General features: G+C 36.0%; 1 protein-coding gene across 2 annotated transcripts in view; it reads right to left on the bottom strand.

The window, feature by feature from the left end:
• anos1b (anosmin 1b) overlaps positions 1-13,332 on the bottom strand; it is a 46,075-nt gene that overhangs the window by 24,494 nt on the left and 8,249 nt on the right. For both annotated transcript variants that reach the window (XM_028028719.1, XM_028028718.1), the window contains exon 2: positions 7,475-7,522. In XM_028028719.1, the coding sequence (XP_027884520.1) occupies positions 7,475-7,522 (48 nt within the window). The remainder of the gene's footprint in view (positions 1-7,474; positions 7,523-13,332) is intronic.

Here is a 13,332-nt window from a genome sequence, read left to right as displayed (position 1 = left end):
TCTTATCAAGAAATAATCAATAGTGCAGTAACAGTAAACTGACTCAGTATCCATCATGTGCTCTTTTTTCTTTCTCAGCTTTCTAAACCAAGCAATATGATACATTTTATGACTCTCTGGGGAAACGTTGCTTTAGACTTCGCAGAAGATCAAAACAGTATTTCACAACAGAAACATAATCCACCAGTATCATGCATTGCACAATTCTCATATTCCCAGAAAGAGAAAGGCATTGATGCTATTTTTCGACCCTTGCTGCAGTCTGACAGATATAGTACAAACAATTCAGGTTAAAAAGACATTTGCTTATTTTTTAAGACAATGCAAGTAGACAATTCAGTTATGTTTTGTCTTTTTCCATATTCAGTCACATCAGTTTAAATGTAATGTTTAAGGTAGATGACAATGTAATCCTACACAAACCTTTTCACAGATTTAATAAAGTTAAATAATTTTTGTTATTTAGTTGTTGGCATGTGACCCTGCACCACGAAGAGCAATTCTGCAGAGATGGGATCTGGCAGACCCCAAAGTTAAGGACAGTTTAAGAAATTTTGGGCCAAAAGTTGTACAAAATTAACATCAGACTTACAACCGAACAAGTTTGTGGCACACTTACTTGTTTTGGTGAAGCAGATGAGTTTAATACAAGTCAGAGTCATGTTCCTTCTTAAAAAATAAATAAATAAATAAATAATAAAAAGTGTGAGATGCATCTTAGAGGCGTCATAAAAAATCTCAAGGTGAGGATGCATTTTTTAGAACTTGCATGTTAACATTTTCCTTCCAATTTTATGATGGATGGACAATAATTTTAAAAAAATATTTTGATGGTGCATTCAAGATCAACTTGCATGTTTCTCTGATGTCAATAATCCATGTCTTTTTTGTAATTATCCTAAGACAAATATTACCAGAGGTTCATAAACCAGAACCTGTTATGTTGTGAGAGTTAAACAAAAATTTGGTGAAATAAAATTGAGAAATGTAATAAAAATAAATCATTTGCAGGAGCAAATGCAGGTAAGGCTGTGATAGAATATCAGGCAAAGCAGCAAAGTAACAGAAGGATCCAATAACAATAATAAATTCCAGGTGCTTAAATCCAGAAGCAGGGTGGAGAAAGGCAAAGAAGCAGGTGATCTAATTAGAGGTAGTTGAGTAACAGCCGAGGCAGAATACAGGCAGGGGGACCTGAGTGAAGGAGGCTAAATTGCACAGGAGAAGTTGAACAAAATCTCAAAGGATCTTCAAACTAACTGAGAAAACCTGACAGGAATCTAAGAAAATAAATCAAAGTGTACAAAGAATAAACTAAGAAACTAAATTAACAAACCCCTCGTTGGCACTAATAAATACAAAGAATTGAAAAGAATTTGACAAGGCCTAAAGAGTATACCCAAAAGAAAACCAAAGCTCAACACCTCTTGACCTCTAGAGATGGACACCAGCTCAAGTGGTTGTAGGATATACTTGTACAGATCAAATTAATGAATGATGCTAATGCTGTGTTCAGACCAAACGCATTCCGCGCATCAAAACCGCGTCCAAGGCCTCAAGTGAGACGCTTGACATTTTGCTCTAGACACACATCAAATGTCGCCCAGTGGGAGGAGCCTCTTGACTTTTAGCTTATTTTGCCTCTCCTGTTCTCTTCGTACAATGCCAGATGAAATATTGAGAGTATATGACTTGCTTTCAGTTATTTACTGACGTTCACAACCCAGCTGCGTGCTCACGAGGGTCGTTTTCAGCCAATTTGATGACCTGTTAACCCGCACCGGTTCCTACATCTCTTGGCAGGACACCAACTACAGCCATCTATGTCATGTAGCGGAGTCTCTCTGATTGATTGACGCTCTGGATCCAGCTGGAAAAATTCAGATTTTCCAACTCCAGTGACTTCCGCATCAGATGTGTCGGCAGTGTTGAATGCCCTAGATGAGTGTCGAACACTCAAAACACTTCAAACATGCAGCTCTAGACGCACAAAATATGCCTCGTGTTTTTATTACGCGTCCACATAAAAATTAAACCAGACACCCCGGGCATCCAAATCATGTTTGGTTTGAACGCAGCATAAGAGTTATGCCACAGTCTCCAATTCTAAAATATCCCAGAAAAAATATCTGGTTTGATTTTTCTTTTAAAATAAAATAAAAAAACAGTGATGAAACTGAAGAAAACTTGTAAAACAGAAGAGGTGATATGTTGAAGGTGATGTGACCTGAAAATATTTGTGGTTTCAAGGAGGTGCAAACCTTATACACTCAAATATCACTTGTATGTAATAAATCAATAAAACTCAAACACACTGCAATTGTGGAAGAGGTGCTGAGAGACAAGCAGTCAGTGTTGAACCTGAATGCAACACAATGAGTTATGTGTGTGAAAGCAGGTTCAGTAGACATGGTTAAGGTCGAAGTTGACAATGTTACTGTTTAACACAGCAAGACATAAAACAACAGGACCTAGATTAATGACTATCTGAGCCACTATGTGTGTACAATTTGCACAGGAGCTCCTTGCATATCTCTGTTATAATTAATCACACCATGGCACTCAGCCCTCCTCTCATGTCTCCTGCTATTTTATGACTTCACCTGCCACAACACAGGGATGACAGCCACAATCTGAAACAGGGAGGAAAGGAAATGGGAGTAAGGGGAGAGAGATGGTGGGTTTGGAGTGGATGGAAAAGTGAGTGTCAGTTGAAAAGGAGAGGGGAGATGAAAGACAAACAGTGAAACAGGTCCATGGAAAATGGGAGCAGGGAGAGAGGGTAAAAGAAAGACAGCCACCAGATGTGTTCAATCCCTAAAAACGGTCACTGGCTAAGTGAATACAACCTAAAAAAAGCTTCTGTCTGAGTTTCTGGGTTACCTTCAAATAGAGTTTATATTTTCTTCATCTGGTGAAAATTTCTTGGACTTTACCTCAAAGGTTTTTCTGTTTATTTATGTGTTTAAGCACAACCACATTTTGAGAAAGCTAAAGCTCCATCAAAGTCTAGCACATGGCAGGACTTTCCAAAAAACAATTGAAGAAATAAAATGTCACAATATGCCAATCCAAAGATGTAATGAGTATTAACTGACTGGAGTTTTGGTTAATTTTTTTCGTAATACCCCCTCTGAGTTTCCTCCGACAGCCTACAGGTGTGTTGTCATATGATTTGTTCCCTACAGTTGATTTTTACCCTTGGCTTGATGTCCATCCAGATGAGTAATTACGTTAAATGTAAAACCCAACTACAAAATGTACTGCTGTTAAAAGACGCTGACATAAAGATTCGATATAGTCCACTTTAACTTTGGCCCACGGGTTCAAGGTGCCACTTACATTAATAGAATTACTTGATAATATAACATTTGAACCAGAACAACATGAATACACATACCATGTCCCAATATGGATTTAAGTTTTAAAAGTTTTTGAACAAGGTATGGAAAAAAAATTACTGACATTTAAGAAAAATACTATGTTCAATTAGCAACATCATTATGTAATTAACTGCCTCACTTGGATAAAAAGAAAAACATTTTAAAAATACATATATGGATGGCATATCATTTTTGTTGTCACAACCTCGATAGGGGGTTTAGATTCCAACACTGGGAACTTCTTGTCTAAAGGTTTTGAGTTCTAAAACTAAAATGGTATTTACTTGCATAATACACACAGTAATGTGCACTTCAGGTTTTAGAAAATGTAAACTTTGGAACAAATTTTTAAAAATCCTTCAAAAATCTATGTTAATTTTTTTTGCATAGTTGTGAATAAATATGCAAATCATTATGTAATGAGGAAGATAATGTGCAATTGGAAAGGATTTTCAACTTGAGCGTAATAATTGGATAGAACAATGGGAAAACCAAAATAAAATTCTATATTAAAATGATCCTCTGTCAAAGCTCTGCTGCCATATGATGCAAATCAGCTTCAGTCAGTTTTAGTTGTACAGACAAACTAAATTACAAACTAAAAATAAAGAAGTATGCTGATTAAAATTTAACCAAATTTCTAGATAGGCTTTGAGGACGAAATGCTAAAGAGAGGATGACATGAGAGAGATGCTCAGTGACTTAATACTTCTGCTCTGTATGCTGTTGTACATCCTGCTGTCTTACACACCTGGTAAACATCACTAAATCCACTCTGGGTGTGCATGTGATCTGTAAAGTGAAAAGGAAAAGAGATAAAAGACAGAGGAGATGGATGGATGGAGAATTGAAACAGAGCTGCAGTTTCATTTTTGTGAGCTCACATGTGTTTTCCCAGGAGAGAAACAGTGAGAGAGAGTGAGAGAAGCAGTGCACTGATGATGTGACACAAACCAGATGTGTTAGCGCAACATCTGCTCAGTTTGTGCCTCTACAATACAGAGAAACCGATGAAACGAAGGAACATATGAATATAAAGCTTCACACTCATGTTTATCTATCATGTCATGTTGTTCATTCCTTCTTCTTCTTTTTTTTTTATTTGTTTGCTGTTTGCCCTGCACTGGGATGGTGATTTTCAGAAAAATAAACAAAATTTAAGTAAAATTGTTAGCTACAAAAGCAGAAAATAGATACAGTTAATCAATTTGCAACTCAAGAGATTGAGATTACGTAACAGCTAAAACGTATACAAAAAGGTGTTTTATACTTTTCAACATATTTTTATGTCTGTACAGCAGCAGAAGATTGGAAGATTTAGGCTTCCCACAAAAATAGATAGAACTTACAAAATCTAATTCAGATTAAATTAAGTCTAAAAATACTTCAGCATATTTTACATGTTCTCAAACTCTGTGAGACAAAACTGCCCCAAGTTTTCATACGAACCCAAAAGGAGCTGAGGGAAAACTATCTTTACGACTCCCAGCATTGTTCTGTTACAAGTTTCGAATGTCAAACTCTTATAAGCACCGTATATGGCCAAAGGAGTTTATGAGACGTTGCAAGGGGACTCAGCCTCAAATAAAGTTGCCTTTTGTCAGTCTGGATTGCTTACAGCTACAAAGTTGCTTTATAAAGACACAACAACTTTTTACGCTGTTGTTATCTCTTTCATTGGGTTGGACTGATGCAGTTCAGACCCACGCATAAAACTGAATGTTATTTTAATCGAATATGAGTGTTTTTCATTTTGCATGATTTTGTTAATGATAAAACTTAAAGTATTTTAAACTTGATTTATTGTTCGCTGTGTATGATAAAATATACTTAACCCATTTACTGTAAGTTAGAAACCTTAAATCAAAAACAGATATGATAAACACACCTAAGACATTAGAAAGTATTTCTGTTTGAATGTACTGTATGTAATCAATGGATCATGATGAGAAAAGGATGTGAAGAATATGAGATGGAGCTGAATTCAGAAACATTGTGGAAGAAAACCTTTTTTAGTATCCAAAAGCAAAGATTGAGACTGAGGTAGCGGTTCACTGTCCAGCAGGATGAAAACCTTAAACATACAGCTAGTTAGAGCTAGAATCGAATGGTTTAGGTAAAAGGCTATTCAAGTGTTAGAGTTGTTCAATCAAAGCACAGGCCTAATTCTCACTATCTAGTCTGGCTGAACTTTAAGTTTTGTGCAAAAAGGGCCAAACATTTCAATCTCTAGATGTGCAAACAGGTAGAGACTTGCACCTGCACTCGTAAACATAGATTGTGTGGCAAGCTTCTTCAGGTATTCTTTGAGCATTGTTGCACGTCTTGACACTCTTTCATAAAAGTTACATTTGTGGACTGCACAACTAACAGTTGCCCTGCCAGTATTCTTTTCTTTCCATTGGACAATTATGCATGATTTTATGTTCTTCCATCTAAGAAAATAAGTAAATAAGGACACTGTATTTTTTGGTTGCTATAATGCAAAATCTAAACAAGTTTATTTACGCATAGAAAATTCTAGAATTGACAGTGGGTGTCCTTTCTTTCAAACATGACTGTCCTTTTTCTTTTGCACATTTAACTGAACAAGTGGTAAATACAATAAAGCTTTTTTTCTTTGAAACAATCATCTCCAGGAGCATAATTAATAAAAATAAACAGCATTCTCCAGACTTCTTCAACATTCCCAGTTAAGCAAATACACTCTGAGAGCATTAAACACAGTTGGACACCCTCTGTTGTACATTTCATTCTTTTGATTAATCTAAGCAATTATGGTTGAGGACTTGGATGTGTGCTTTCCTGTTATAATTTATTTTGGTTGGCCTACCAGGATGACTTTTACAAATTGGGCTGTATCCACTTTCAACAGACTGTCAGACAGTAAAAATTAACAATCTTGCAATTGAGACACAAGAAAGCGCACATGTCCGAGCAGTGTCATGATCTCTGACAGAAAGGTTTGAGAAAGTGTTGTTGGACATTGACTTTATTTGTGCTTAAGTCCAAACAGCTATTTGAGTCTGAAAGAATAAGAAAACTAGGGAGCAACCAGATCTTTGTTTAAGCTCAAAGGAGCTGCACTGATTTGTCTTTTTGTTTGAGGCAGCATGGGGTAGGTATAGTTAAAAGTAGAAATCTGATGTTTTGCTCAGTGCGGTATCTCCTGACGGTTTGTTGGTGGAGGTTGGCTGATGTTGACATTAACCCATGCTGACCCAAATATAAATACGTATACGGACTACTGAAATACATGCAGAGCAGGTTTCACTGTGCATGCCTATATATTTTTCTTCACTGACCTGTCATCTGAATTTGTACCAAAGCTTCAAAATATTTTAAGAAGTAAAATACAACTCAGGTGTTTCCATGTGGGTTAAAGGTTTTAGATTATGTCTGAACCTCAGCAGGGAGTTCAAAAAGCCACTTTGTAGAAAGCTGGATGCTCTATTTAAAATTGTAATTCATAGCATATTTGTATGCAAAGGGTTTTGAGCAGTCAGTTACAGCTAAAACTCAATCCCAAATTTCAGTGATTAAAAATGTAATTTTCTTAACATGTTGGGCTGTTTTTAATTATTATCTTTGACTTGAACTCTTGATTTATAAAGATTAATTGTTTGAGCTGCATTTATAAAATACCAAGACATAGTTTTTAAAGTAGAAGCAATATTCAGTGAGATTAACAGACTTTAAGACTTTACAGACTTTAGTTGTACATTTAAGAAAGATCTGAAATCCAAATGATGATTTGCAAATATTCAACACAATTATTGGCAAAGTTTGGCAAAAGTTTGGCAAAGGAAAAAAAAACTGTGGTAAGATTTATTTGTGAATTTGTAGGAACGTGCTAATTCTGAGATTTTAAGAGATCATCTTTTAGTGATATGGAAACTTGGTTTTATGTGTTCAGTAGCTTGTAGAAGTCTAAAATGCTTAGTGTTTGAAACATACTGTTGTGTATTTTTAAGGCGCTTTATAATGTTTCACTGCAACTTTTCCAGTTGCTTTTCTCTAGCGTTTTGGACACCCTTTGTATTTTTTTAAGATGTCCAAGTAACTGGTTAAAGCAACTTAAGTTTATTTACCTGCGCGCAGCGTCTGTGGTTTTCACACCAATCCAGAACTTGGATATTCTGGAAGAGACAGAGAGGAGAGAAAAGAGGCTTGAAAGAAAACATTTAGACAGACAAATCCTTTGATATACACTCCCTACATTTAACCTATTCATAAGAGACTTCCATTTCATATGTAAGCAGACCAAAAGCAAAACGTTGCACATAAAAGGTCGTTGAAAAAAATTATACAAGCAGAGAAAAACCTGCAACACAGTCACCTTTCAGCTGTTTACCTAATTATCCTCTACGTAGAAAAAAGATCTATGGTTGTGGCTGCTGAGGTGGCTGGATTGCGTCACATGGTGAGACATGAGGTACATGTGCAGAAAGTCAAGTGGAAAGTGACTCAAAAGCACCAGTAAACATGAACACTTTAACCACTGTGACTGGGATGTAAAATAAAAGCCACATCACACATCACATCAGACCAATATAAATTCCTCAATTCTCCTTACTTTGATAACTCTAGACAAGTAATTGTCAAAAAGTGCAATATCTCTGATAACTGAGTGACATAAAGAATGAATGCCTTAAAGACACTTGAATGCACTAAAGAGCCTAGATAAATATTTGACTATCACGGTTTATCCCACAATTCAGACTATATTAGTCGCAATTTTAATTTAAAGTACCACAAAATATTTTAACATAATCTTTGATTTAATTAGAAGTCAGTCAACCATATTCGTTAGCATTTGGCCTTTCTAACCAAGCTTTAAGAAAGAAGAAAACTAAGCAAAATAAGCAGTAGTCTTAGTTGCATGTTGCTAACAATGAGCTGATTGAATAAAATGTTTTAACTGTGAACTTCAATTAATTTTCTTAACACGCTCTTGTATATCTAAGAGAAGTTGTCTCTGATTTTATTCCATGCACATGTGCAGCATCATGCTTTTTAAGAGGATGCCACTGCTGAACTTATGCCTTTATCTTTTATTATCTTAAAAACTTGGCCTTATCAGGCAGGTATGATAAATAATAAACTCTTTTGCTATTTTATATACTTTTTATTTCTCTATAGTAAGAGTGTTTCCCCAACTTACTAGTTCATTATTAATTGGCATAGGCAATTCTAATATAGCTAAACTTAAAACCCAACAAAGCACAACATTCGGTGCAACATGTGATAATAAATAACTAAAACATCTAAATGAATGCACATCCTGTATAATTTTTCCCCATAATGCCATAAAAAGAATAAGCAAAGAGCTTGGCAGCTTTTGACTTCCTTTGTTGAAACACTCATCGGTGTTGAAAGTGCTACTGTTGCTCTGTCTTTATCAACAAAATTACTTTGCTGCTATGCAACAACAAAACAGCTATTAGAATAGGTGTGTGTATGCCTGCCTGTTGTCATGTCTGTGCACCTTGAGACTTGTGAGTCCCCAGTAATTGTGTCTCTGCGTGTGTGTTGGATAAGCCGCTTTAACAACTCTTAAACCCTCTCCCGAGTGAGTTGTATTTAGACTAAACCAATCTTTTACTGCACACAGAGATACACCCACCTAGATCCTACTCAGTTTTTTCCTCTTTAATTGGCCTTTGTGCTCACTATATGATTAGGGTGATTAGGGGGTAATTGCCAGGGGATCAGCACTAAGGTGAAAAGATTCAGACTAGGGGTTAAGGGTTTTTATAACATGGTGAATTAAGACTTTAACCATTAGTATTCAAGACATACATAGTTTTTTAAAACTTAATTCAGTTAAAGTGACTAACTTGGTCAAGGTTTTCAGATATTTAGAGAATTGCAGAATGACTCAAAAGGTTTCTAAGGTATATTTAAAATTAAGATTACTGGCTTTATAATTATAATTATGGCGGCACAGTGATGCAGCTGGTAGCACTTAGCTGTTATGAAAATGCTGTGTATATATTAAAAATAACTTAAAAGAAATTTGATTTTACATCTGACGCCTTGAAACTGACCTCTGGCTCTGCCTGTTATGGCTTTGAAGTGCTGGGTTTCACTTCTTTAAATACAGTTCTAAACTTTTGCACAACTCCATGCTGACATGCCTTGGAATATGTTCATCTTAATCGCCATTAATCCTTGTGCATTAAAAATCCAGGATAAACCTTGTTGCCATTTCCACAAGAGACTCTCTGACTCCAATTATTCTTACATGCTGGTCCTGATTTTGAGGTATTTTCATGCTTTGTTAATTATGTACACAGCCAGTCCAGATTCATACATTAATTTTGCTGTAAATATCTACATTCTGAAAAAACCTGGCCTTTGACCCAGCTGTCTAAAAAATATTTCAGAAGCTATTTTTTCCCATTATCCTTCTACCTGGCAAATAAACTAGGCAAGCTTTATTGACAGGTGCTAAAATAAGTAGAGGCAAAACCCACAACATGTTTATGCAATCAGTATATTTAATCTTCAAAGTAAACTGGTAGAGAAAATAATCTAATGTAAATCAAAATTAACATATCACTTGAACTCTGGTGTGTGTAAACTAACAGTCCTCCAACAACGCTTGATTATCTCTGGAAAGTGATTTAATGGCAGAGAACTATAGTCCTATTTCACTAAAGTCAAGAAGCTATAGAGTCTCCATCTTCCAGGACATAACAATCCTAATTTCTTAAGTGGATGGAAGCTGGACTTCTCTAACAGACTGTAAAACATGTTTGTCATAAACCTATTTCCTCTCAAGAAGAGAGAGCCCAATATTTCTCCAAAACTACTGTTATCTTTGTTGTATCATTCTGTTCTGTCTCGGTCTTAGGTCCCTGACCAGGGTGGGATGAACATTCATCAACTAGGAGATGGATGGAGAAACAACAGTCAAAAAATCTGAGTTACACAAACGCATGGAACACATTCGCTAAACTTTCTCCCGTTGCTTCTCATCCAGAATATTCTCTTTTGGTCACTCTGTCACTCCTGTCTTTTATTTGGACCGTCTAACTTCCCACATTTCTGTCAAATCTATCAAAAATGACAGGGAAGGACTTGATGGTGATTGCAATGATCAGCTGGGAGGGGTGCAGGAAAAAAAAAACTAAGGACATTGTAAAAGGCTACTAAACATCTCCAGATTTTCACAGAACAGGCCTAAAGCTGCTGGACTGAAATCTTCATCTTTCCTATTCTTTTCACGCTCTCTTTCCTTTCTTTGTTTTCTTGCCATTCACAAATTCAGTATCAGTCACCAAGCCTCAGCCTGAACAAATGGATGTGCAGTTATATGCATTCATCACAAGTCAATTTCATGGTACACATTTGCTGTCAGAAACAATTAGAATAGTTTAGATAGATCTGTCTGCCTTATTACTATTAGACAGTGGTCAAAGCAAGGTTTTAAGCCAGCTCATCTGTCTGTGGCAAAACAGCTGCACACGTTGGAAAAAGTCTGGGAGCGAAAGAAAAGGAAGATTGGGAAGAGGGTGGCTAAGAAAAAAAATATACAATAAATATTAGTTATGGCAGTAATAAATAGAGGCTAAAGGCAGTGAAAAAGAATACCATGAATCTTTTGTTATCCTGCTATATTATAATAATAAGTCAATGGTTAAGCTATATGTGAGCTTCCTTCTCTGGAGGTATCCCATTCATAGACCTGTTCTTTTTGCTGCAAAATATGATTCATTTGAGTTTATCTGTTAAAACCATTGCATTTCAGTGCTAAACACATGATTTGTTTATTTTCCAATAAAGTTTGATGCTAGGACTCTTTTGAAAGCTATCTTCTTTAGCTTAATAATAATAATAATATTGACACTTGAGCACCATGTACATCTCCATTCACGTTTTCAACTGTTCTTACTATTATGTCACAATTATTTATTGAATATACAACTTACAAGAGTCCATTTCAAGTAAAGCTGAAAAAGAAAGTACACAAGGACAGAAAGCATTGTATATATGGAGGCAGGCCTCTGTCTTTTGATAAATACAAAAAGGTATGTTACTCTGCTTTTGCTTGGATACACCAAACAGAACTCAGTCAGGAGAACATATGCTAGCCACCTGCAGTCCATAGTAAGCTGGTCTGGCCTTTGCCTTCTTATGCTATCCTCCTGGATAAAAAAAACCTTAGCAGAGTCCCACGTCTCCAGGAAGGAATTGTTTCTTAATAGCTGAAAGTCCAGACCATCTGTCCGAAGCAAAGGTAGGACAAGGGGCTGATTTTTACCAGGTTAATTGAAGCATGAACTCAAACAATTTGACTCTATTACAGCAGGTTCATTTAAGCTTTCATTAACCAAGAAGAAAGGACTAAAAAAAGCAGAAACAGAATAGAAAGATATGTAATATTGAATAAAAATGAAGCAGTAGCACTTGTTATGTTTACATAGATGTCTTGAATGATCACTTTCCTCACATACTGCCAAGCACAGCTGCATCTCCCTCATTATGTAACCTAGCAATAATAACTCAAGGCTCGACTCCTGTTCTTGTTAACTGTTTTTAATGACATCTTCCACCAACTGTAATAATATTGAGGCCCAGCATTGGGACTTAATCCAAGTTACATGGGCACGCCTGATTAGTATATTTCTTCTGCACAAAAGACTGTCCATATTCTCACACTTAATTGTTGGCTTACTTTTTGAGATCACTGACTATTTGTGCATTTTAGGAACTATTTTAAGGAAATTTTTGTTTTTAAATTATTAAATTGACTGATACCTCACAATATTGACCATGACAATGTGATGTTTTAACCCTACACATTTTCAATATAAAAAATATTACTTTTTAATACCAATATGTTAAAAAGTTTGTCATATTAGCTGATACTGAAGGAAAAAAAATTCCATAAATATAATGGCTTTCACTTTTCAATGTTATTTATCTAAGGATAAAGGGTGTGACAGAACAAAACCTGGCAAAACAGCCTTTGCATTTTGATGATGGTTTGGATATTAATCTTAAAAACACACTTTTAGGTCTGAGATCCACTAGAGAAATCTGTCACAAGAGAGTCATCAGAATCCAAGATGACCAACTGAGTCAGAAGCATTTACACTAAAGGACTTCCACATGGATCTCATGGCTGCCCAGTCCAGAGCAATCATTCTAGAGGAAAAACAACTTGATTTTATCCAATGACACAAACACCACACAGAGAGAACCGTACACGCGCACAGCTGCAAACCCCCGTCGCTGTTTAAAAGACGGAGTCAGACATAAATTACACTTCTTCCAGATGCAGAGACAAAAAGAAAGTGTGTGTGTCTATTTGTGTGTGTAATTGTGGTGAGGTGCAGTAGAAAACCTATTTAACATGATGCATTACTCCTGCTAATCACACCCAGATGACCAGAAGCACACAGCTACGGTGTGTCTTATTTGTTTGTGTGACGAATTATGACAAACTTCCACCTAGCAAAATATACATTGTCTTTCCCAAAAATACCACATTTATAAGTCAGCATTCCAGTTAGGAGACCAGTTAATTAGTTTATGTAAGTGTTTTAGTGCTATGTGTCAAAGATAGCACTGTGGTGCTCCACATCCTATGAGTAGCAAATATCACTGCAAAGTGGTTTGTTCATCTTTCTATTTTTTACCCTGTCTGTGGATAACAACTAACACCAGTATAATGGTGTTGTGTAACATTGTGGAAACATTTCTAGGAAAGAATCACAGTAAAAGGGACCAATTGTCCAAAACACAGCTTCACTCTTCATCCTAAAATTCCCTTACCACAAACACGGTTACCAAAGGAAATTACAACATAGAAGAGACAACTACAGCAACTTTCAGTCTTCTGTGACGCAGAAACAAAAGTTAATTTACCAGCTTTTATTGTTGTCTTGAGGCACCACATGTTTATTTAGTCAGTGTTCCTATGTGAGAATGCCATAAA

Source organism: Xiphophorus couchianus, chromosome 9 (genome assembly GCF_001444195.1).
Source record: "Xiphophorus couchianus chromosome 9, X_couchianus-1.0, whole genome shotgun sequence".
Classification (NCBI taxonomy): Eukaryota; Metazoa; Chordata; class Actinopteri; order Cyprinodontiformes; family Poeciliidae; genus Xiphophorus; species Xiphophorus couchianus.
Note: the sequence above shows the minus strand (reverse complement) of the source record. Positions and strands in the feature narration are given on the sequence as shown.